The sequence below is a fragment of the Ogataea haglerorum genome (genome assembly GCF_019207285.1).
Source record: "Ogataea haglerorum isolate 81-453-3 chromosome Unknown 81-453-3_NODE_5_length_632335_cov_97.011461, whole genome shotgun sequence".
Taxonomy (NCBI): domain Eukaryota; kingdom Fungi; phylum Ascomycota; class Pichiomycetes; order Pichiales; family Pichiaceae; genus Ogataea; species Ogataea haglerorum.
Genome location: NW_025065155.1, coordinates 272,045 through 292,249, shown reverse-complemented (window position 1 = coordinate 292,249; position 20,205 = coordinate 272,045). Strand labels below are relative to the sequence as shown.

The window sequence follows — 20,205 nt, the reverse complement described above, 5'->3', positions numbered from 1 at the left end:
TTTATTCGTTATGTTTAATCCTTTGCAATTTCAACGACGACGACGCGCTTCCGAGGATGACAACAGCAGCGAGGATGAACGACCTGGTCTGGGGAGACCAAAGGAAACCACAGACGAACAGCCGCTAACCGGCGTGGACAGACAGTATGGTATCGGTGCCTCGTTGCTGCGTCAGATGGGCTACGTCGAGGGAAAAGGGCTGGGAAAAGCCGAACAGGGAATTGTGGCTCCCATCGAGACCAAGATGCGTCCGCGCGGACTGGGTATTGGTGGGACGGACGAGAAATCTCCGGAGGAAGACTCGTCTGGCGATGAGTCTATGTCAGAGGTGGCATTTAAAAGCACCTTGCCGTCTCTTTACTCGCTGATCGAGCAGTTTGAGCAAGTTGGCACTCATGTGCCTGTAAAAATCAAAGAAATGTGCGACAACGGCTCAGAAACAGTCGAAATAAGAACTGCATTAGCAGGCATTCTCGGACAGCTCAAAGACGTGCAGACCAAGATACATTCCGCTCAACAGGAGCTGGAGTTACAGAAGAGGATAGAAGTAGCCTCTAGAGAGCGCCGTCTGGCGCTGCAACGAGTTTTGGATGGAAACCATGAGAAGATCAGAGATGACGAGGACAGAGAGATGGCTGCCAAGATGCTGATGGCCAAGTTAGAGCCCCGAGTTCGCGCGCTAATGGACTCATGGGATCCTACCGATCTTGATTCGAACGTTTCTGATCAGCTGCTCGGCTACAAGGACGAGTACTCTCTGTTTGAGTCTGAACACGACAATGCCTACCAAGCTCTAGTGAGTCAGTTATGGAAGAAGAAGGCTGGCGAATTCTATGCCACCAAATGGTCTGTTTGGCAGCCAAACCTTGGAATCGCACTAATCGAGGATTTTCAGGAACTTGTTTCTGAAGCGGCTGTTGCGCAAATATATGAAGAAGTGTTGCTGCCGAAATTTAGGGACGAAATCCGCCTCTGGCAAATGGGGGAGCCTGGGCCGGAGAAGTGGCTGACAGACTGGCTGAACGTGATGGATGAGCGGATGGTTGATCAGGTGGTAGCAGACATTTTCCAGAAATACGCGGACTGGATAGTTGTTGGATGGAACATAGAAGAACAGCAGCTTCCTGCAAAGAGAATTCATCTGAGTCTGTGGCTTGATCTGTACGGAGACGAGCAGACCCGACAGAAGATGGAGTCCTCTGTGATCAAGAGATGCGTCCAGCAGCTGAGGAAAAGCAAGCTTCAGAATGCTGACGTTATGAAGTTTGTCGCTCTTCTACGTGCGAATGGAGTTCGGTACGATAAGATTGACTATCTGATTGAAAATGAAGCCGCTCTCTCTTGGACAGACAAGTTTTACTCTCTTCCAGACGCCAGAGAACAGTACCACTACGTTTTCAACTCACTTGTGCGACTGTATGCACGGCTTTTTTCGTGCTACCATTTTCCGCGACTCCAAAAGTACCTGGTTCTGGCACTCGACCACCTCAATTTCGAGTACAAAACTTCTCTACAGCAGCTCCAGATGACTGTCCCACCGGAACACCGTTTTGCTTCGCAACGGGAGCCTTCAATATCGAAGCTGGTGGAGGCTACCGAAAACCTCAGTTTCAAGCCGCAAAAAAAAACTACCGTCACTCTCAAGCAGCTGCTGGACGACTACTGTCAGGAGCACGACCTTTTCGTCCTGCCCGAGTCTACTCTCATGGCAGGAAAGGCTATGTATCGCGTGACCCGAAATATGAAGAGCGGTCTTCTGATTTATCTGGACGACGACGTCGTATGGGCCAAAACCGGAGCAGACTTCGAGCCCGTCGCATTTGACGAATTGGAACATTATGTACATTAATATTTACAGTCTATTTACCCTCCAAGGTCTCCTCAATCACCGCGGCAGGCACCTCTGTAGAGCTCTCGACGGCGTCGGCAATCTTGTGCGACAGATCGGCTGCCTGTGGCGACTGGACCACGGCGTCGGTCTTCTCAGCAATTTGGCCCACAGACTCCTCTGCTTTTCCGGCAATCTTCGTCGCTGCGTCAGAAACAGTCTCCGAAACAGCTTCAACGGTCTCCGTGACGGCAACTTCCGCTTGTTCGCCGGCGTCCTGGGTCTCTGGAACCTGGCCGTACTCGTCATCCTCTCTCAGCTCCTCAGCATACACTTCTGGATACTTCTTGAAGCATTCCTGCATTCCCTTGAACTTCTCAATGCAATCTATCCCCTTAGGCTCCTCCTTGGAGTAGACAAAGCACGAAAAAGCGGCCTTGAACTCCTCTCCACAAGGCCCGTGGGCCATGCCTCCCAGACAAGGACAGTCCCAGTTGATCTCTCCCGTTTCCGGGTCGTAGGCTCCCTTCTCGTCGTCATGCTCAGCCGTCTCCACGGGCTTGTCAGCCTTCTCGGCCAGCTGTTCCTTATCGATAGGCGACTCCATCGAAATCGGAGGGGCAAAAGTGTAGGTGATATATCCTGCCAGGCCGAGCGCAACAGCGGCGCCGACGGGGGCAGCCGCGGAGAGCTGCCGTCTCGAAAACGTGGACGAGCGTCTCGCGAGACTCCGCGAGTTTCTAAGCGCAGTGCGGGAGAACAGGGAATACATGCTGATTACTAAGTAATTTTTTTTCAGTTCCATTAGTTAAACGATGGTTATGAGCGCGCAAGACTAGGACAGACACCACCGCAACGCTGCTCACAACAGCGATGATTACGGACAAGCTGCTTCAGACAATCACGCAGCAGCTGTTGGTCTTCTTGGCCTGCTTGTAGAACGTGCGCGAGCTTGCCGTGAGCGCCTCCGACTTGTCCACGAGCGAGTCTAGCTGTTCGCCTCTTTGGAGCACCGACTCGATGCTCTTTTGGAGCACGATCTTGGTCTCGTCCAGCTCCTGCTGCACCTTCATGATCGCGTCGGCCTCGGTCGGGTTCTGGTATTTCGTCAGGTAAGGCTCCAGGCTGTCGAAAGCGAGGTCTGGCGATTTTTCTGCAACGGTGGCCCATTGGTTTGGAGGGTGGATGGAAATATACTCATCGAGGATCTTGTTCAGGAGCGTGTACGCTGGTCTGATGGGATAGTCTTTGTCTGATATTATGACGCCCGAGATACCCTCTGCCCTGGTGTAGACATGGCCCATGTAGTTGCCTTCTTCCACAGACTGTCTCTGGCCAGGTGTTGTTCTTTCGGCGATCGTCTCAGCGAAGAAAGTCATGAATTGGCCCACTGAGGAGCGCTGGAAGAACGAGAAGGAGGACAGGTCCTTAGCCTCGGCGAGTTCCAGCGTCTTGGCTCCGTTTTTACCTGGTCTGACGACTCCTAGATAGAAAAGATGCATAGGGGAGATGGATTGCTTTGGTGGGGGGCGTAAAAAAAAAGATAGCGCACGCTGGACAGGCGTGGCGCACTGGCGCGGCGTGTTCAGCAGGGGGAAGCCAATGCGCGTCCTTGCAAAGCGTGCCAGAGAGCTCCAGCAGGTGCCTGCTGGCCGTGTTCGACGGCGAAAGGCGACATTCCCGCCGGTCGCCAGCTCCCGTGCGCTGTGTCCGCCAAGCACAACTTACCCGGCCAAGCAGATAAAGTTTTTTCCCACCTCAAAATTACACTCAATGTCCGAAGACTGGAAAGCAAACCTCAATCTCCCGAAAAAGGACGGCCGGCCGCAGACAGACGACGTGCTCGCCACCAAGGGCAACACGTTCGAGTCGTTCCATCTCAAACGAGAGCTTCTCATGGGCATTTTCGAGGCAGGCTTCGAAAAACCGTCGCCGATCCAAGAAGAGGCCATCCCGGTGGCATTGATGGGCAGAGACATTCTCGCTAGAGCGAAAAACGGCACAGGAAAAACGGCAGCCTTTGTGATTCCAACTCTGGAGAAGCTGAAGCCGAAGGTGAACAAAATACAGGCGCTGATTCTCGTTCCTACGAGAGAATTGGCTCTGCAAACCTCTCAGGTCGTCAAGACTCTGGGAGCCCACCTGGGTATCCAGGTCATGGTCACTACCGGAGGCACCTCGCTCAGAGACGATATCATGAGACTTCACGAGCCAGTCCACGTTCTGGTGGGTACTCCAGGAAGAGTGCTGGACCTCGCATCTAGAAAATTGGCCGAATTTGACGAATGTCGCATGTTTGTTATGGACGAAGCCGACAAGATGTTATCGCGCGAGTTTAAAAACATTATAGAGCAGATCCTCAAGTTCTTTCCTCAGTCGTCGTCTGGAAAGGGCAACGGCTACCAGTCGCTGCTGTTCAGCGCCACATTCCCTCTCGCCGTCAAATCATTTATGGACCAACACCTCTACAAGCCTTACGAAATCAATTTGATGGACGAACTTACCTTAAAAGGTATCACCCAATATTATGCCTTCGTCGAAGAGAAGCAGAAACTGCACTGCTTGAACACTCTCTTTTCCAAACTGCAAATCAACCAGTCGATCATCTTCTGCAACTCCACCAACAGAGTAGAGCTGCTGTCCAAAAAAATCACAGAACTCGACTACTCTTGCTACTACTCCCACGCCAAGATGCCTCAGGCGGCAAGAAACAAGGTCTTCCACGAATTCAGACAGGGGAAAGTCAGAAATTTGGTTTGTTCTGACTTGCTTACCAGAGGTATCGATATTCAGGCAGTCAACGTGGTGGTGAACTTCGATTTCCCAAAGACGGCTGAAACTTATTTGCACAGAATTGGTAGATCTGGTAGATTTGGTCACTTTGGTATCGCAATCAACCTTATCAACTGGAACGATAGATTCAACCTGTACAAGATTGAACAGGAACTTGGAACCGAGATCAAGCCTATTCCTGCTGAGATTGACAAATCTCTCTACGTTGTTGGTCAGCCAGAAAGTATACCAAGACCGTTCAAACTGGATCAACTTCCTAACGGAAAGGAGCGCAACCACAACAGGTACAACGGCCAACCAACTCAACCACAGACCCAAAAGCAAGTTGAGTACTAGTGGAAGTTGGAACTATCAAAAAATAATCAAAAAAATCAAAAAAAATCAAAAAAAAAACATTTAAAAACCACTATAGATCACCGAGAAAGTGTCCAAGCGGTACCAAGCGAATTGTGACATAGCATGAAAAGATACTACGCTCACGACTTAAGTTCTAGATTATCTTTTCGCTTATTTATCAGCCAGAAAGCTTTTTAGCTTCATGTGGTGTGCTACGACTTTCATGACCGTTTGTGCTTTACTTTTTCGCTCTTCACTTCGACACAGTTGTACATTACCGGCTGGGTGGTTGTCGCTTTAACCAGCAGCATTATTACATTCATAGTGTTTTTTTTTTAATTTTTTTTTTTTTCACTAGCTATTATTTTAGTTTTCGACCTCCATGTAGTCAGGATTCTTCTTCAATATCACAACTCCTTCAAGGAAATTTGTAAGGGGAATGTATTCGTCGTTTTCCAGCTCAGCTCTTTCTCCAAATCCAAGAAGAACAGGAGTGGAGTGTGTCACCCATCCAGTTATGGTCTTTGGCTTTCCGGCCTGTCCGACAACATCCACTGCCTGACCAACTCTGACATTCACTTTCAATGGTTTAAGCTCTTCGTCAACAGTCACAAGCATGCGTGGCTTGATGGCCGGAGTCAAATAGTACAAGAGACTTGAATGCTGGTCCAGAATGAAGGAGGTTGGGTCCAAAAGGGCAATGGTAACTGTCAAAAGCGAAGCAAGAGAGACTTTGGACAATATTTGTCTGTCTGTGTTGAAGGGAGACAAGGTGAATGTTCCTTTACCCAAATGCACCAAACCCTGCGAAATACGCGTCATGAACAAGGCGTTCTGATCGTTCACGTAGTACGAAGCCAACTGTCTCAACAGTTGGGCTAATCTAGCATTGTTGGTTCCCGCACCAACCAGACCCATACCAAAAATGGCATTGTAGGCCACATCCAGATCCTGGTCATGCGAGTATCTTGAAAGCGTGTCAAACACTTTCATTTGCGCATTCGACGAGGACACAAGTCCCATGGCCAAAGGAACCGCTCTCTTGATGAGCGGAGTACCATAGTGCATCAAGTGTCCGAAATGGCGCAATGACATCTCCTGGCCAATTTCTTCGCCCATAGAAATTAGAGCAAGTCCCAAAACTGCGTATCCTTGGTAGGACTCATCCTCTTGGGTCTCTGGGCTTTCTTCTCCGCTGTTTTCTTTCTTCTCTTTATTACTGTCCTCGCCTTCTTTCTTTTCTTTTTCTTCCTCGTCCTCTTCCTCTTCCTCGTCCTTTTCCTCCTTTGGCTTCACTGTGCACATTTGCAACAGAGATTGAATCTGCAAGACATTACCAGTTCCAGCATAAGAGCAAATATTCACCAAAACCTTCAAAGTTTTAGAAATAGGATGGTCGATGGCATCGATAGTCTCAAGAACATCATCCACCTGGTCGTACTTGCCCATGTAAAGCAGTCCAAGACCAAGAGACATGAAACGGATCCATTTCGAAGTCAAATCAGAAGTCTCCTTCTCCAGCAAAGTTTGCAAAATGGTGGAAGTGATGTCGCCGTTGCAAGTTCCAACAAAAACATGACCTAATGCAAGAGCAGAGAGCGCCTGAATTTCAACAGACACTGACGGCTCCGACACTAGAGGCAATAGCAAATTCATCACCTCATCGTTCTCACTGCCCGCAAATGCAATGCCTATTCCCGTGATGGCGGAACTTATCATCTTGGAGTCAATCTTCGAATCGCTGCTGATGTAATCCTGCAGCAGCAACAGTGCTGGATCCACCTCATCGTGGACACTGGTGGTCGAAATACCCATTCCCAGCAATGCACCTGCTCTGACCTCGCTCTGCTCAGAGTACAAGTATTTATCAAGAGTTTGAAGACCCTCATTTGCGTCCCATAGATTGATCAGCCCCAAAGACGCAGTGGTTAAAAGCATCCCCTCGCCCTTGGTTCTGTAAATCCATTTTTCGTCGCTGATGAGCTTTTCTGATCCGTAGCCGGCGTTAACAAATGCGTTCACAAACGCAGCAGCCAAATTCTGCTTCGCGCTCTCTAATCTGGAAGAATGGCCAAAAAGCGAGTTCTCAAGGTGAGTCTTGTAGATGTCGTCTGGAACTTTCGGTTTCAGCAGATTCAGCTCACTGACAAGGTATTTAAAGTACTCGCTCAGCTTGACGTTGGAAATGCACTCCTGCACGGCCTCGTTGTCGACCTTGAAACACGAATTCTGTCTTGCCAGCATAAAACCCAGCTGTTTCTGCACCAGCTCGTCGCTCGTGGCATCAAAAACAGACTTGATCAAGGACTCATCGCCCAGTCTGATAGCCAGACTCAACGCCTGTGGAAGTTTATCATTAGCCAAATAGATGCTGAAGGCGGTGTTGAGGAAGGCGAGATCGTCTGGAGGAGCGAGCAACGGCACGCATGAAACCATGTACAAACAAACTCTGTTGTACGTGTTCTTGTCGACAAACTGCGAGAGCTTCTCTATTTCTTCGATTTCAAGCAGAAGATCCACCGCTTCTGCCTCTGCGTTGTGTTTGAGAAAGTACGGGACAATTTCCAAGCTCAGCTTGATCAATTGTTCGGTGTGGGTGTCTTCTCTGTTGACTCCGTTTTCCAGGTTCTCCTGGTACTCCTCGCCGATTTCTAAGGAAAGGTGTCTGAGATACTCGTGTCCCCATTCAGAAATGGTCGAGTCGATGTTGCTGAGTAATCTGTACTTCAGACACTCCCTTTTGAAGTTCTCGCCGTCCTTTTCGCTGTACGTCATTCCCAGCACAGAGAGAATGTCTGCGAGCTGCGACTTCAGCTTCGGGTCGGTCCAGTTGCCGTGGATCCCTGTCAATGTGGTATAATGAGGTCTGAGGAATTTGAGTGGTTTAGGCACTGCAGTCATCGACGACGTCGAATCTCTGATGAATCTCTTCAGATTGTCCAGCGCAGAGGCGTACAGATCTTTGTTGGGCTCGGAAAGACGCTCGACAAGCATCTCCAGCTCGGACTTGAACTGGAGATCCTCCTCGCTCAGCTCCTCTTCGGCCTTCTTGCTGTCGGCCTTGCCCTTTTGATCCTCCTTCGCAGGCTCCTTGCCCAGCTCAACGGACGCTCTTCTGGTTTCTTGTTCTTTTGCAGGTGCCATGAAGAAAACAAGTGTGTGTACGAGAGTGGCAAAATCCAGGAGTCGAAAAAGTTTGAGGTGCTGTGGGCTACTGACACGCAAAGTCGATTTGGCAGAAAAATTATAACAGGATAGTATACATTAGTTGTTGCACAAGAGATCATTGATCAGCCAATTGAGCTCTTCGGGACGGCCGATGTTCGGGTCGCTCAGCTGCAAATTCGGCTGTGTGAGCGCTGCAGCGGAAGACGGCGGGTTTTGCTTGCCGTTCTGCGTGTCTGGCGAGTCTGTTTTATTCTGCTTTTCCGCTCCGTTGGAAGCCTGTTCGCCCGGATGCAGCGGCGACACGGCCAGCATAGACGCCGGCGCCGTGATGGTGGACGACGACGACGCTGGCGGCGGCTGCGGCTCTGTTTTCTTCGGCTTCAGCACGAACGAGATCTTGGACAGCTTCTGCCCCGGTCCGCGTTGCAAATATTGTCGTTGCTGTTCCAGCAAGGATACGTCGTCCTCGTTCTTCAGCTGGTTGTTGCTGAGCGCAAACAGCGGGCCGTTGGGCTCCACCAGATGCGGCGCCGTCTCCAGTGTATCGTACAGGTCCTCGATGGTCATCGTGACGGGGCCCCTGGAGTCGCGCTGCGTATTTTTCTCCCGGATGCGCACCATGTCCAGCGCGCGCTCGATCAGCCGCTTTAAGTGGTATTCCAGGCCGATCGACAGCACGTCCGGCACGCTGTCGCCCACGGGGCCCACCAGACCATGCTCGCGCGCGATTCCAAGAACACGTGACCGCAGGTGTGTCTTATCCGGCAGCTCGTACGTTTCGGAGCACAGCGGTGTCTGGATGCCGTCCAAGACGTCCTGGGCCCACTGGCTGGTGTTGCCCGGGACGGCAGATTCGTTGTTGGTGACGATGGGCACGCGCGGCACAATCGCCTGTCTGGTGAGCGCGATGGTGGAGTTTATCATGCCGCGCTTGCCTGCCTCGCGCTTGATGCCCTTGAGCCGGCGTCGCTCTCTGATGGGCAGCGATAAGATGTCTTTCTTCAGCAGCTCGTACTGCGACGACTTGGTACCTGCTTTCCGTTTTTTCGAGAGCTGCTGGTTGCCAAAGCCCGTCGAGAGGGTGCCGTCGAGCGGCTCGTCTCTTAGCGAGTTTGCCAGGTTCGTCAGCAGGAGCTGGTTGTGTAGTCTGTAGGTGGATTTGTCCAGGATTTTGTCGAGCTCCTCCATCAGCTCGCGCCGCGAGAGCTTGCCGACAAGAAACATCGATACGGCGACCTGGTAGGTGTCCCAGTTCTTGCCTAGTTTCTTCTGGAACTCGACGACAAGGTTGTCGATCTCGATGCGTCTGGAGGAGCCATTTTTCGTTCTGGGCAGCAGCGAGCCGTTGGCAATGTGTGCTGCCGAGGCTGTCGACGACGGCGTGGATGCGGCGGCGGCCTGCGAGGGCGGAGACATGGCTGTGACTGCCATACTGGAGTGGCACAGAGATTAGCGAAAAAGGGTGAGTTTATGGGGCTAAAAATCGGCTGGTGCGAGAAAAATGCTCGTTTCGGTGAGTCAGCTCGGATTGCGTGCGCAGCGGAACGGGTCTGCAAGGTTCGGACGGCGCAGAGTGTCTCCCCTGAAGTGTCTCTGTAAACCTATTTTTCTTCAACTTTTCGTGGTATGCCAAGATAAAGCGCGTGTCACTAAGAGGAGAGAAATCGAGGAGATATTTTTAGTATCTAAATAGGCACCTTGTTTGAGTATAAAAGCAGCGCCTATATTCGAGTTTTATGGCGGCCTCTTCCAACACCATGGACCAGTATCACGTATTCAGGGTGTTCCAACAGAACTTCGTTGTCGACCGCCGATTCCAGCTCATCAAGGGGCTGGGACAGGGAGCCTACGGCATCGTGTGCTCGGCCAAGTATATCGAGGCCGGCGACGAGGGAGGACATGTGGCCATCAAGAAGGTGACCAACATCTTCAGCAAGAAGATCCTGTGCAAAAGGGCGCTGCGCGAAATCAAGCTGCTGCGCCATTTCAGGGGCCACAAGAACATCACTTGCTTGTACGACCTGGACATAGTGCCTGATGCCAACGGCAATTTCAACGAGATATATCTGTATGAGGAGCTCATGGAGTGCGACATGCACCAGATCATCCGCTCCAACCAGCCGCTGACGGACTCGCACTACCAATCGTTCGTCTACCAGATCCTGTGCGGGCTCAAATACATCCACTCGGCAGACGTGCTCCACAGAGACCTCAAGCCGGGGAACTTGCTGGTCAACGCGGACTGCGAGCTCAAGATCTGCGACTTCGGACTGGCGAGAGGCTACTCGAACGACCCGGAGAAGAACCAGGGCTTTCTGACCGAGTACGTGGCCACCAGATGGTACCGTGCCCCCGAGATCATTTTGAGCTTCCAAGGTTACACCAAGGCCATCGACATCTGGTCTGTCGGGTGCATTCTGGCAGAACTCCTGGGCGGCTCCACCATCTTCAAGGGCAAGGACTACGTTGACCAGCTGAACGAGATCCTCAAAGTGCTGGGCACCCCCAACGAGCATACCATGCAGAGCATCAAGTCGTCCAGAGCGCAGGCGTACGTGCGCTCGCTGCCGTACATGCCGAAGGTGCCGTTTGAGAACTTCTTCCCGCACGCCAACCCGTTGGCGATCGACCTGCTCAACCGCATGCTGACGCTGAACCCTGAGGACAGAATCACCGTGGAGGACGCGCTGCAACACCCGTACTTGGAGGTGTGGCACGACCCGAACGACGAGCCGGTGTGCGCGGCCAAGTTCGACTTCTCGTTCGAGGAAACAGACGACATTAATGAGATGAAGCAGATGATCATCGAGGAGACCCGCTCGTTTAGAGAGTACGTGAGAAAACCGCTCGAGGAGCAGACGATAGTTAGCGAGCAGTACGGCGGCGCGACGGGCGCCTACGAGATGGAGCAGCCGCAGCAGCAGCCGCAGCTGAAGACGCCGTTTGAGGGCCAGGTGGCCGACTACGAGCTGCCCCCAAAACCCCAGGAAATGCTCTACGACGAGAACATCGACCTCGAAAGAGAGCTGGCGTACGGGCTGGACGGTTACAACTTCCAATACCAGTGAATAGCCGTTCCTATAGTACACTATACAATTCGCATCCGTCATGACCAATTCTGCCTCAGCCAGGCCAACAGTTTGTCGTAAACGATCGTGTTTGCGTTGTGGTAGCGAATAGAGTGGTCGCTGTCCGGGAAAACGTGCACGTCGTAGTTCTCCAGACCCTGGAGATCCAGCATGTCCAGGAACTTGAGCGAGTTCTGGAAATGGACGTTGTCGTCGCCTGTTCCGTGCATGAGCAGGAACCGCTTTACGCCGGCGAAGTTCGCAACCTTGTGCACGGACGAGTTGAAGTATCCCGCGTTCTGCTGCGGCGTGTGCATGTATCTCTCTGTGTAGATCGAGTCATAAAGCAGCCAGTTGGTGACCGGAGCAACAGACATGCCGTACTTGAACGTGCTGCCCTGGTCGGCCTCTAGCGTCTTGAGCGTCATGTAGCCACCGTACGACCATCCCCAGATAGCCGTTCGCTGCTCGTCAATGTACGGTTTCGCGATCCACTGCTTGGCCGCGGCGATCTGGTCTAGCACCTCGTAGTGTCCGAGCCTATCGCGCACAATGTTCCTGAACGCTTTTCCCTTGAATCCCGTTCCTCTGCCGTCGACAGTCACCACCACGGCGTCCAATTGCGCGGCAACGACCGACGAAAACGCAGATGCCGCCATCGCATACTGTTTCTGCACCAGCTGCGAACCGGGGCCTCCGTACACGAAGAATAGCAGTGGATACTTCTTCGACACGTCAAAATTCAGCGGCAGCGTCTCGTGGAAGTTGAGCAGCGTGCCCGCTCCGACGTCGATCTCGCCGTACCTGTTTTCGGGGAGAGCATATTCTTGCAGCGTTTTGGCCAGCTTGTCGTTGGAAGTGAGCGTTTCTCTCGTGTTTGAATGCAAATCAAGCAATTCCTGGTGCGGAATGTCCGGTCCGTTGTAATTAAGCAGCAGGAACCGCGAGCCGGCGGAAAACGACACCGAGTACCATCCTTCCTGGCTGGCGTCTGTGATGCTGGTTTTATTAGAGCCGTCGAGGTCGATCGAGTACAGATGTCTCTCGACAGACGACTTTTCGGTGGAAATGAAGTAGACCTTGTTCAGGACGGCGTCAAAAGCGGCAGCGCCGTCCACCACCTCCCACTCGCCCGACGTGAGAATAAGCGGATCCTCTGTGTCCGGCGGAGAGAAGTATGCTAGGTGATCGTACCCGTCCACGTCGACGATGTCGATGTAGCCGTCGTGCGGTCTGGAGTCAGACTTCGGCACGTACAGCAGGTTGTGGCTGATCTCAAACCACGAGTTTGCGTTCGAACCGTAATCTGAGCGTTTGAGCCGGGACTCCATCGCTGAAGCGTCCACGATGAAGATTTTAAGAATGTCCGATTCTCGGTTGGTGATTTTTAGCAGGAAATTAGAATCTCCAACCCATTTGACCTCAGTGATCAGCCTCTCATCGTTACGGATGTCCTTGTCGTTGTAGAAGACGTCAGACTGGTCCAGCGACGTCAGCTTGTCCTTCTTGCTGTCGTACACAACAAAGTCCACCTGGGGATTCGGATACCCTGCTTTTGGGTACTTGAGTTCGCGCAATTCCGGGTAGACGTCGTCCTTGTGCTGCACAAAGTACGGAATAGGGAAGGTTGGCACGAGTGTGTCGTTGAAGCGCAAAATCGTCAAATATTCTGAGTTCGGAGACCACCACATGGCCGTATCGCCTTCAAACACTTCCTCCTCGTACACCCAGTCCGGTTTGCCGTAGAATATCTCCGTGCCGCCCTCAAATGTGACCTGGAGCACCTCGTTCGTGGCCAGCTTCCTCACATAGACATTATTGTCCACAATGAAGGCGATGCTGGAGGAGTCTGGCGACCATTTCGCCAACGACACAAGCGAGTTGCCATTGTACAGCGGGCTGATTCTCCTGGAGTCTACTTCCAGCACAAAATACGTGGCGAAAAAGGAATGCCTCCAATTACGGACCTTATCACAGATAACCAGGGCGTGTTTCAAGTTGTCGCTGAAGACGATGTCCTCAATCTTGAACGTGGCGTCCTCGTAGTCGATGACTGTTCCGGAAAAGAGTACGCGCTCGCTCTTGTCTGTCAGCGACTTGAGAACGTAGTCGCCGTCGTTTATGACGATATACTCTCCGGAGTCGTTGGACGCCGAAGAGTCGGTCCTGAGCCACTGCAGACTCTTTCTTTCTGGGGTGAACGTCCCGTTCCGCGTGGCGGCCAATGTGAGGGGCAGCTTCCCCTGTGGAACAACTGGCGCGAGTGGTCTTTGTCTGGCAATGCCTGCTTCCTTGTGGTTGACGTAAAGCTGGTTAATTTGGCCAATCAAAACAGAAGAAAAATACACTAGGACCACCAGAAGAAGCAGGAGAGTATTCCAGAACCTCCGGGGGCCTGCGCTTGGCCTGAGGATCGGTTCAACCGCCCAGTTCTTTTCCTCTGTCATGCTGTTCTAAATTTAACCGAAGAGGAAATTTTTCTATTTGAGGTTGCTCGGACTGCCACCAGCCACTTTTTGGGCTTGAAAGAGGGATCTGGAGGAGGGAAGAAAATAAATAAAAGGGAGAACTATAACTTGATTATAATGAATAGACAACCAGCACAGGAAAAGTCTGTCAATCAGGAGACACAGCATGTTTGCGGAAAGACAAACGTGTACGTGTTTAACTGCTTCCATGGAGCAACGCTCAACGACGTCCATTTCTCAAACGACAACAAGGGGCAACATATCTACTACGGCCATGTATCCAACATGGACGAGGCACAGGAGGTGGCAGAGCACGTGAACGAGTTTCTTGGTCATTTGCATGAACAGATGATGCCCAGGAAGCGACAGAAGACTGAGCAAACAGAACAGCACGAGGAGTTGGCAAAAAGGGAGCTACTGCCCACTCACACTCAGCCGGAGCCTGCTATTCCTGATCCAGTGGTACCACTGGACGTAATGCATAAAGAGCCCCCCGTTGAAGTTCTTTGTGGTTCCAATCACTCGTTAAGCCAAGAGCAGGTGCAGTCGCTGCTGGTCGAAGAGAACGAGGTCTTCACGCGACTCCATAACCTGCCGCTGACGCAGAGCGACCCGTTCTTCTACTTCAACGACATGTGGCTTTCAAAGCTTGTTCGCGAAAACAAGTACAGATTGGTCCACTACCAGTACAAAACAGAGCAGAACCTGCCCGTGAGTGCAGAGTCCTCCGTGTTCAAAGGTATGGCTCCAAAAAACTGTCCCTACGTAGCCATGACTTTTGCCCAGTGCACACAATGCTCGCTTGTGCTTCCGTACAAGGGAAAAAAGAACCCGCGCAAAAACGACGGAAACGCGCTCTCGCACGCCAGAAGACACGAGAAGAAGGCTAACTGATGGCTACCCGCTTTCTTGATCCTAGCAACACGTACAGTGGCACTGCCCAGCCGCTCTTCATTGCCTGATGTTTTGCCCCCACAGTTCTCGAGTACCTCAACCAGGCTACAAAATCATACTTCCGGCATGTATTTGCCCAGATCGCTGTTTTTCTTGCATAGTGTCAAAATTTATCATGCAATACAGATTGAAAAATTGCTTCGATGCAGTTGCCGACAGAGCCTCAACATCCTTTATTGGATCAATCAAGGTTCTGAATTAGCTGCTCTCCTTTTAGGTGTGTCCCCACGTTTCCACGCCCTTGCTCAAATATTTCAAATTCAGCTCCTCTTTCCAGATAATTCAAATTCAGGTCCTCTCCGAAAAGCAATATATCTGACCAAACATTGGCCAAGAATACCAATACACCCGCCCAGGCAAACCCGGTATGACAGCTGCAGAGAACGGGAAGGCTGCGCGACTATCACCTTGTCTGTCAAAGCAGTAATTATTTCCGCGCGTACCCTTACCAAATTCAGGAATAGGTTTAAGATAAGATAAGTCTTCAAGGTTGCAAACAATAGAATTATATGCCTCCCCTTTGTGTTTTACTGCCAACTCTGCGATAAGCAAGATTGAAGGCAGCCATTTCATGATGGACTGGTCTGAACTATGGATTCCATCGGCCAAAATCTTGATCGACATAAAAATAGCTTTTTCTACGAATGAGTAAAGAAGTCAAAAGTCAGGTTAGCGTCGAAGCTATACAGATCGACCAGGAGTCCGGAGCTTCTTCAGCTCAAAAGCCTAAATTTGACCCAAATTCGGGACTGAAAAGAGGTTTAAAAACAAGACATGTGACTCTGATGGCTTTAGGAGGCATTATAGGCCCCGGGTCCATCGTTGGGTTGGGAGTGTACCTTCACAAAGACGGTCCAGCTGCTCTTGTGGTTGACTACAGTATTGTGGGAGTGGTGGCTTTCACGCTTATGCAGTCAATTGGGGAGCTAAACTCCCTATTCCCTTCTACAAATGGATTTTCCAATCACATGACAAGATTTGTTGACGAGGCTTTCTCTGCAATGACTTCGTATAACTACCTGGTGGTTTGGATTGCGGTTCTCATGTCTGAGTACATTTCTCTGTCGTCTACTCTCAACTTTTGGGCCCCTGCAGTGCCGCTTTGGGGTTTTTTCCTTATCTTCTGGGTATTCTTCCTGTCCATCCAATTTCTGGGTGTTGCAGGTTATGGAGAAGCTGAGTACTGGCTGGCCATTATCAAGCTTCTCGGGCTTACCGCATTCTATATTTTCACTATTGTGTACATGAGCGGAGGAGTCAAAGGCACCCCTGCTTTCGGATTTAGGAATTTCAAGACTCCGTGGGCAGACCAATCCGCGATGAAGTCTCTAGCAAGTGCCATCGTGAACTGCTCCACTGCATACGTGGGTGTTGAGCTGCTGTCGCTGAATGCCGCTGAAACGAAAAATCCTATTAGAGCCATCCCAATTGCCGTGAGACAGACCCTGATCAGAATCATCTACATTTTCCTTGGTCTCTCTCTATCGTACGGTATTGCTGTTCCGTACGATTCGCCTCAATTCTCTAGCAAAGTGACTTCTCTCCGTTCGCCAATTTACGTGGCCCTTTACAACGCAGGTTGGCACAATGCGCACCATCTGGTGAACGTTTTCGTTGTGATTGTGTCGCTAAGTGCTATCAACTCTGCTATTTACATCGGCTCCAGAACCATCGTGAACATGGCAAACGAAAAGATGATTCCATTCTCCAAGTATTTCAACAGAGTCAACCGCCATGGAGTGCCCTACGTGGCTACCATCACGTTCAACCTCTTTGGGTTCCTCGGTTTGATGTCTATTGGAAGCGGCTCAAAAACAGCCTACAGTTATTTTGTGAGTGTGTCCGGCGTGTCCAGCTTGTTTGTCTGGGCCGCTATTTGTTTTACACAGATCAGATTTAGAATTGGCTGGGTCCGTACTGGCCATGACGTCTCAGATCTGCCGTACAAGTGCTTGTGGTACCCACTCACTCCTGCGCTCTGCATACTCATGTGTCTTTTCTTAGCTCTGATCCAAGGATGGATGTATCTGAAACCATTTAACCATTCGTGGTTCGTGGACGCGTACATCATGTATCCACTCTCTGCAATTTTCTACTTTGGCTACAAGCTGTGGAAGAAAACGAAATGGGTGAAGTACGAAGAGATGGACTTTGAGACTGGACGCAGATACGATCTCGAAGAGCAGTTGAGAGAGCTCAAGCTGGAGAGAGAAATGAATCCGCTCACGCGCAAGCAGAAGGTCAAGGAGTTCTTTTCAGAGTGGGTCTAAACCTATCGTTATTTCGTCTATACAACTATAAGATCAGGGGGTGACATTATGCGGATGCGGGCAATCATTGGAAAAACATAATGGCAGAAATCAAAGAATATTAGCGGTCTGTCACTCACTCCTTCCAGCCTTGCTTAGTACCTGCTCTGCTATATACATTGAGCTAATAATCAGAACTGGTTTTATATCTCGTGACTTTATCATGTGTGGCGGTAGCAAAAAAGTAAAAAATTATGCATACATGCAAAGCAGGAACAAATTTTTGACAGCGTCGACTAAAAGTGTTCGCGTTGCTTTATTATGGAGAAGGAGCAGACCAGCCCAGTCCGATCATTTCCTAGCAGCTAGATCGGGTGTTTGCCTTGGAGGTTCTAACCAGAGGTTTGACCCGCATTCTGGGCTCAAGAGAGAAAAATTCAGATGACACGCTTACGGCTATCCAACGACTTACTGGGCCATGTTCGAGAGATGGGCTGGATGCTTATTTGCATAAGCGTGTCCTGCTACCTTTTGTGGAATTGTGGCTTTCTACACTTATTACGTTGTCTGGATATCCATTTTGATGGCCGAATATTTCACCTTTTCGTCGACAATGAATTTATGGTTGCCACTGTCGCTTTGAGTCTATTTTCTGATATTTTGGGCTCTTTTCCTCTGCGCAAAATTCCTGTCTTTGAGGGTTCGGTGGTTCCGACTTCCCGCTGTCTGTTATCAAACTGATCGATATATCAGCATTATATGTGTTCACCTTTATATACATGTGGTGAGGTGAAAGGGACAGCTACTTGATTTAAAATTTTTAACACTTCGTGGGCCGGCCAGTTGGCCCTCAGTTCTCTTCCGAGGCCTATTTTGAACTAGCCAACAGGATACATCGCCATTGAATTAATGTGATTGAGTGCTGTGGGACAACAGAGCCATCACTAGCGCCATGAGACACTCTGATCCGGGCGATGTAGATATACGTGTGCATGTCGTTTGTTCTATGGTATCACCATCTCGTACAACTTGTCGCAACTTTTAAATGGCAAGAAATATCTGGAGTCACCGAATGTCGTGTCTCTGTACAGCTCTGGCTACCACAGCGTGCGCCATCTGATAAAATTGCTCGTGGTGGTGATGTTGTTCAGTGCAGTGAACTCTCCGCTGAAAATTGGAACAAGACTACCTTCAACATGGCAAGCGGGCACATGACGCTTTTTTCATGCTTTTTGGCAAAGTCCACAGACACCATATATCCTACGTTGCAACCATCCCATTGAACCATTTTCGCTACTTCGGTCTCCTTTATGTGCGAAGTGGCTCCATAACCGTCTACACCTACTAAGTCACTGTTTCTGGAGTGTCCGTCTTCTTTACGTCGTAATCAATTGTCATTGAGAATATCAGGCTCAGAAAAGGCCGGGGTCCGGCCGGTCACAACGTACAGTACAGGAGCTGCCGTTTATATCTCTGTAGAATCCTAACAACCCGATTTTCTTTATCGTGAAGAGTTTGTTCTCGCCGTTGATCCTTAGCATGCTGCTGTTGTCCGCCCTCGTTTCTTTGGCTACAAAATCTGGAAGGTGACCACATGAGTGAGATACGAATAGCATTATGATACAGGCCGGTAGTGTGAGCCCGAGGAGAAGCTGAGACAGGCCCTGAAGGAGGGGGAACTGAACCCGACGGGGCAAAGCAGAAGCTCAAACTCTTCTTCGGATGATGGATTTGCTGCTACCAAAATATGCCACAATTCTAAATTTCTTTAAATTACCGAGATATTTCGCTGCCGCGACTCAATTGCACGTTTCGTAGCTGTACGCAAAGCCCTTCCTTTTTGGAAAGTCAGAGGATCTTAATGTTTTCTTCTCAATAGACCAGGTCTCTCTTTAGGAAAGCTTGGCTGGATCTCAGATCAGGTCCGGTGCTGTCAAATCTAGAAAAGAGAAGACCGTCTGCGTGTTTCTCCAGCTCTGCAGCCAAATTTCTTCTGGACCGACTGCTCTCTGCTTGCTAATGCTATCTTGTAGGTTCTGATGGGACGGAAACAATAAACACACGCCACCAGCTGGGGCCAGTTCAAGCGGTCAATATGGCATCGTGGATAAGATCGTCGTACCTCATCCCAGCACGGCTTTCAGCCTTTATACGGGTGTTCCGCTCACGCTCTTGGCCAACAAGAGCGGCATTGCAGTTTGTTTTCTCTCGTCATTGCCGGCTGCACACTGGTGCTGTGCAGGAATCCTGTCACCTCGTTCACGACGGCGCCAAGTAGCTGATGACGGGCCTCTGTCTGAGCACGCTCATTGTGTGCTGGATCTGGCCTTCTCCATATAACTTTTTCCATCGACAATTTCAACAGGCAATAGCTACATCCATTGAGTATCAGTTCCGCAGCATGGACTTGCGCGCGGTGCCACAATCCGCAGTTGTCATCCAGCGTGTTTTCTTGCATACAGAAAAACCTGTCGAGCTTCCGCAGGCTGCAGAGGCGGCTCTGTGGCTCTGCGGCTTATTTGTTAACGTAGCAACACTTTTAGGTACAAAGATACCCTTGATACATCTCATTTCTGCCACCCTTGGCACTTGTTCTTCTTACTCTTCCAACATGTACTAGTTGATAGCACCGCAGTGCGCCAGACTTGTTTCCTCACGAAATAAACGTCACCATTCAAGGCACCAAAAATTCTCACCCGAATACTTGTTTGTTGCTCCCTTCAGGGAATCCGCTGGAAACGCCTTCCGCCAACTTCGTCTATCAGCTCCGCATATCTTCAGCTATCGCTACCAGCAGGTGTTTCTGGGTAATGACTAGTTGGTTACCTGGAAAGCCAATGTCCCGCCAAATACAACGCTATTGACGCCTTTGAGGCTGCGCGTAACGGTGCCATGGCCGGAACACTTCTGAGCAACAATTACAATCTGATTAAGAAACTAGGGCTGGAAACCACAATAATATTGATAGACACGAGTTTCACATCAGCCACGAAAATACTGCCCTATCCCAATGTACCCGCCGGCACCTCGCAATTGCCAAGTTTGGTGGCTCTGACAGCAGCAACTTATCATCGCTCTACCCATCTGCTTGAGTCGGGCTATGTTCTGGTCAAATCCGGTTCCTAGGGAAGCGTCACCGAGAACCGTGGATGGACAAATATTTTTTCAAGCTTGCTCAAGCTCGAAAGAACTTGCCGATAAGGTCGGAACTGCAGCTTCCAGGTTTGATAGTCATCAATACCCTTTGGAGTCTGTCCGTAGCTCTCTGAGTCAATGACGACGACAAGACGATCATTTATGTCTCGTTAAGTGGCGACACAAAGACCGAAAAATGGACGTTC

At 50.4% G+C, this 20,205-nt stretch overlaps 11 protein-coding genes across 11 annotated transcripts; 6 read left to right on the top strand and 5 right to left on the bottom strand.

Annotated features, from left to right (window-relative positions):
* Positions 1–10: 10 nt before the first annotated feature.
* On the top strand, positions 11–1,849 carry KL911_002115 (uncharacterized protein; the record flags this gene model as incomplete). Its single annotated transcript, XM_043197149.1, has 1 exon — positions 11–1,849. The coding sequence occupies one exon, from the start codon at positions 11–13 to the stop codon at positions 1,847–1,849; it is 1,839 nt and encodes a 612-aa protein (XP_043055120.1).
* A 10-nt stretch (positions 1,850–1,859) lies between these two features.
* On the bottom strand, positions 1,860–2,600 carry KL911_002114 (uncharacterized protein; the record flags this gene model as incomplete). Its single annotated transcript, XM_043197148.1, has 1 exon — positions 1,860–2,600. One exon carries the CDS (start codon positions 2,598–2,600, stop codon positions 1,860–1,862), a length of 741 nt encoding a protein of 246 aa, XP_043055119.1.
* A 121-nt stretch (positions 2,601–2,721) lies between these two features.
* On the bottom strand, positions 2,722–3,330 carry KL911_002113 (uncharacterized protein; the record flags this gene model as incomplete). Its single annotated transcript, XM_043197147.1, has 1 exon — positions 2,722–3,330. One exon carries the CDS (start codon positions 3,328–3,330, stop codon positions 2,722–2,724), a length of 609 nt encoding a protein of 202 aa, XP_043055118.1.
* A 100-nt stretch (positions 3,331–3,430) lies between these two features.
* KL911_002112 (uncharacterized protein) lies at positions 3,431–4,957 on the top strand (the record flags this gene model as incomplete). Its single annotated transcript, XM_043197146.1, has 1 exon — positions 3,431–4,957. The coding sequence occupies one exon, from the start codon at positions 3,431–3,433 to the stop codon at positions 4,955–4,957; it is 1,527 nt and encodes a 508-aa protein (XP_043055117.1).
* A 366-nt stretch (positions 4,958–5,323) lies between these two features.
* Positions 5,324–8,101, bottom strand: KL911_002111 (uncharacterized protein; the record flags this gene model as incomplete). Its single annotated transcript, XM_043197145.1, has 1 exon — positions 5,324–8,101. The coding sequence occupies one exon, from the start codon at positions 8,099–8,101 to the stop codon at positions 5,324–5,326; it is 2,778 nt and encodes a 925-aa protein (XP_043055116.1).
* Positions 8,102–8,221: 120 nt separating this feature from the next.
* Positions 8,222–9,556, bottom strand: KL911_002110 (uncharacterized protein; the record flags this gene model as incomplete). Its single annotated transcript, XM_043197144.1, has 1 exon — positions 8,222–9,556. The coding sequence occupies one exon, from the start codon at positions 9,554–9,556 to the stop codon at positions 8,222–8,224; it is 1,335 nt and encodes a 444-aa protein (XP_043055115.1).
* A 305-nt stretch (positions 9,557–9,861) lies between these two features.
* On the top strand, positions 9,862–11,193 carry KL911_002109 (uncharacterized protein; the record flags this gene model as incomplete). Its single annotated transcript, XM_043197142.1, has 1 exon — positions 9,862–11,193. The coding sequence occupies one exon, from the start codon at positions 9,862–9,864 to the stop codon at positions 11,191–11,193; it is 1,332 nt and encodes a 443-aa protein (XP_043055114.1).
* Positions 11,194–11,231: 38 nt separating this feature from the next.
* Positions 11,232–13,640, bottom strand: KL911_002108 (uncharacterized protein; the record flags this gene model as incomplete). The annotated part of the gene is made up of 1 exon (XM_043197141.1): positions 11,232–13,640. The coding sequence occupies one exon, from the start codon at positions 13,638–13,640 to the stop codon at positions 11,232–11,234; it is 2,409 nt and encodes an 802-aa protein (XP_043055113.1).
* A 138-nt stretch (positions 13,641–13,778) lies between these two features.
* Positions 13,779–14,555, top strand: KL911_002107 (uncharacterized protein; the record flags this gene model as incomplete). Its single annotated transcript, XM_043197140.1, has 1 exon — positions 13,779–14,555. One exon carries the CDS (start codon positions 13,779–13,781, stop codon positions 14,553–14,555), a length of 777 nt encoding a protein of 258 aa, XP_043055112.1.
* A 704-nt stretch (positions 14,556–15,259) lies between these two features.
* On the top strand, positions 15,260–16,885 carry KL911_002106 (uncharacterized protein; the record flags this gene model as incomplete). The annotated part of the gene is made up of 1 exon (XM_043197139.1): positions 15,260–16,885. One exon carries the CDS (start codon positions 15,260–15,262, stop codon positions 16,883–16,885), a length of 1,626 nt encoding a protein of 541 aa, XP_043055111.1.
* Positions 16,886–19,145: 2,260 nt separating this feature from the next.
* On the top strand, positions 19,146–19,990 carry KL911_002105 (uncharacterized protein; the record flags this gene model as incomplete). The annotated part of the gene is made up of 2 exons (XM_043197138.1): positions 19,146–19,407; positions 19,683–19,990. 2 exons carry the CDS (start codon positions 19,146–19,148, stop codon positions 19,988–19,990), a joined length of 570 nt encoding a protein of 189 aa, XP_043055110.1.
* Positions 19,991–20,205: the final 215 nt, after the last annotated feature.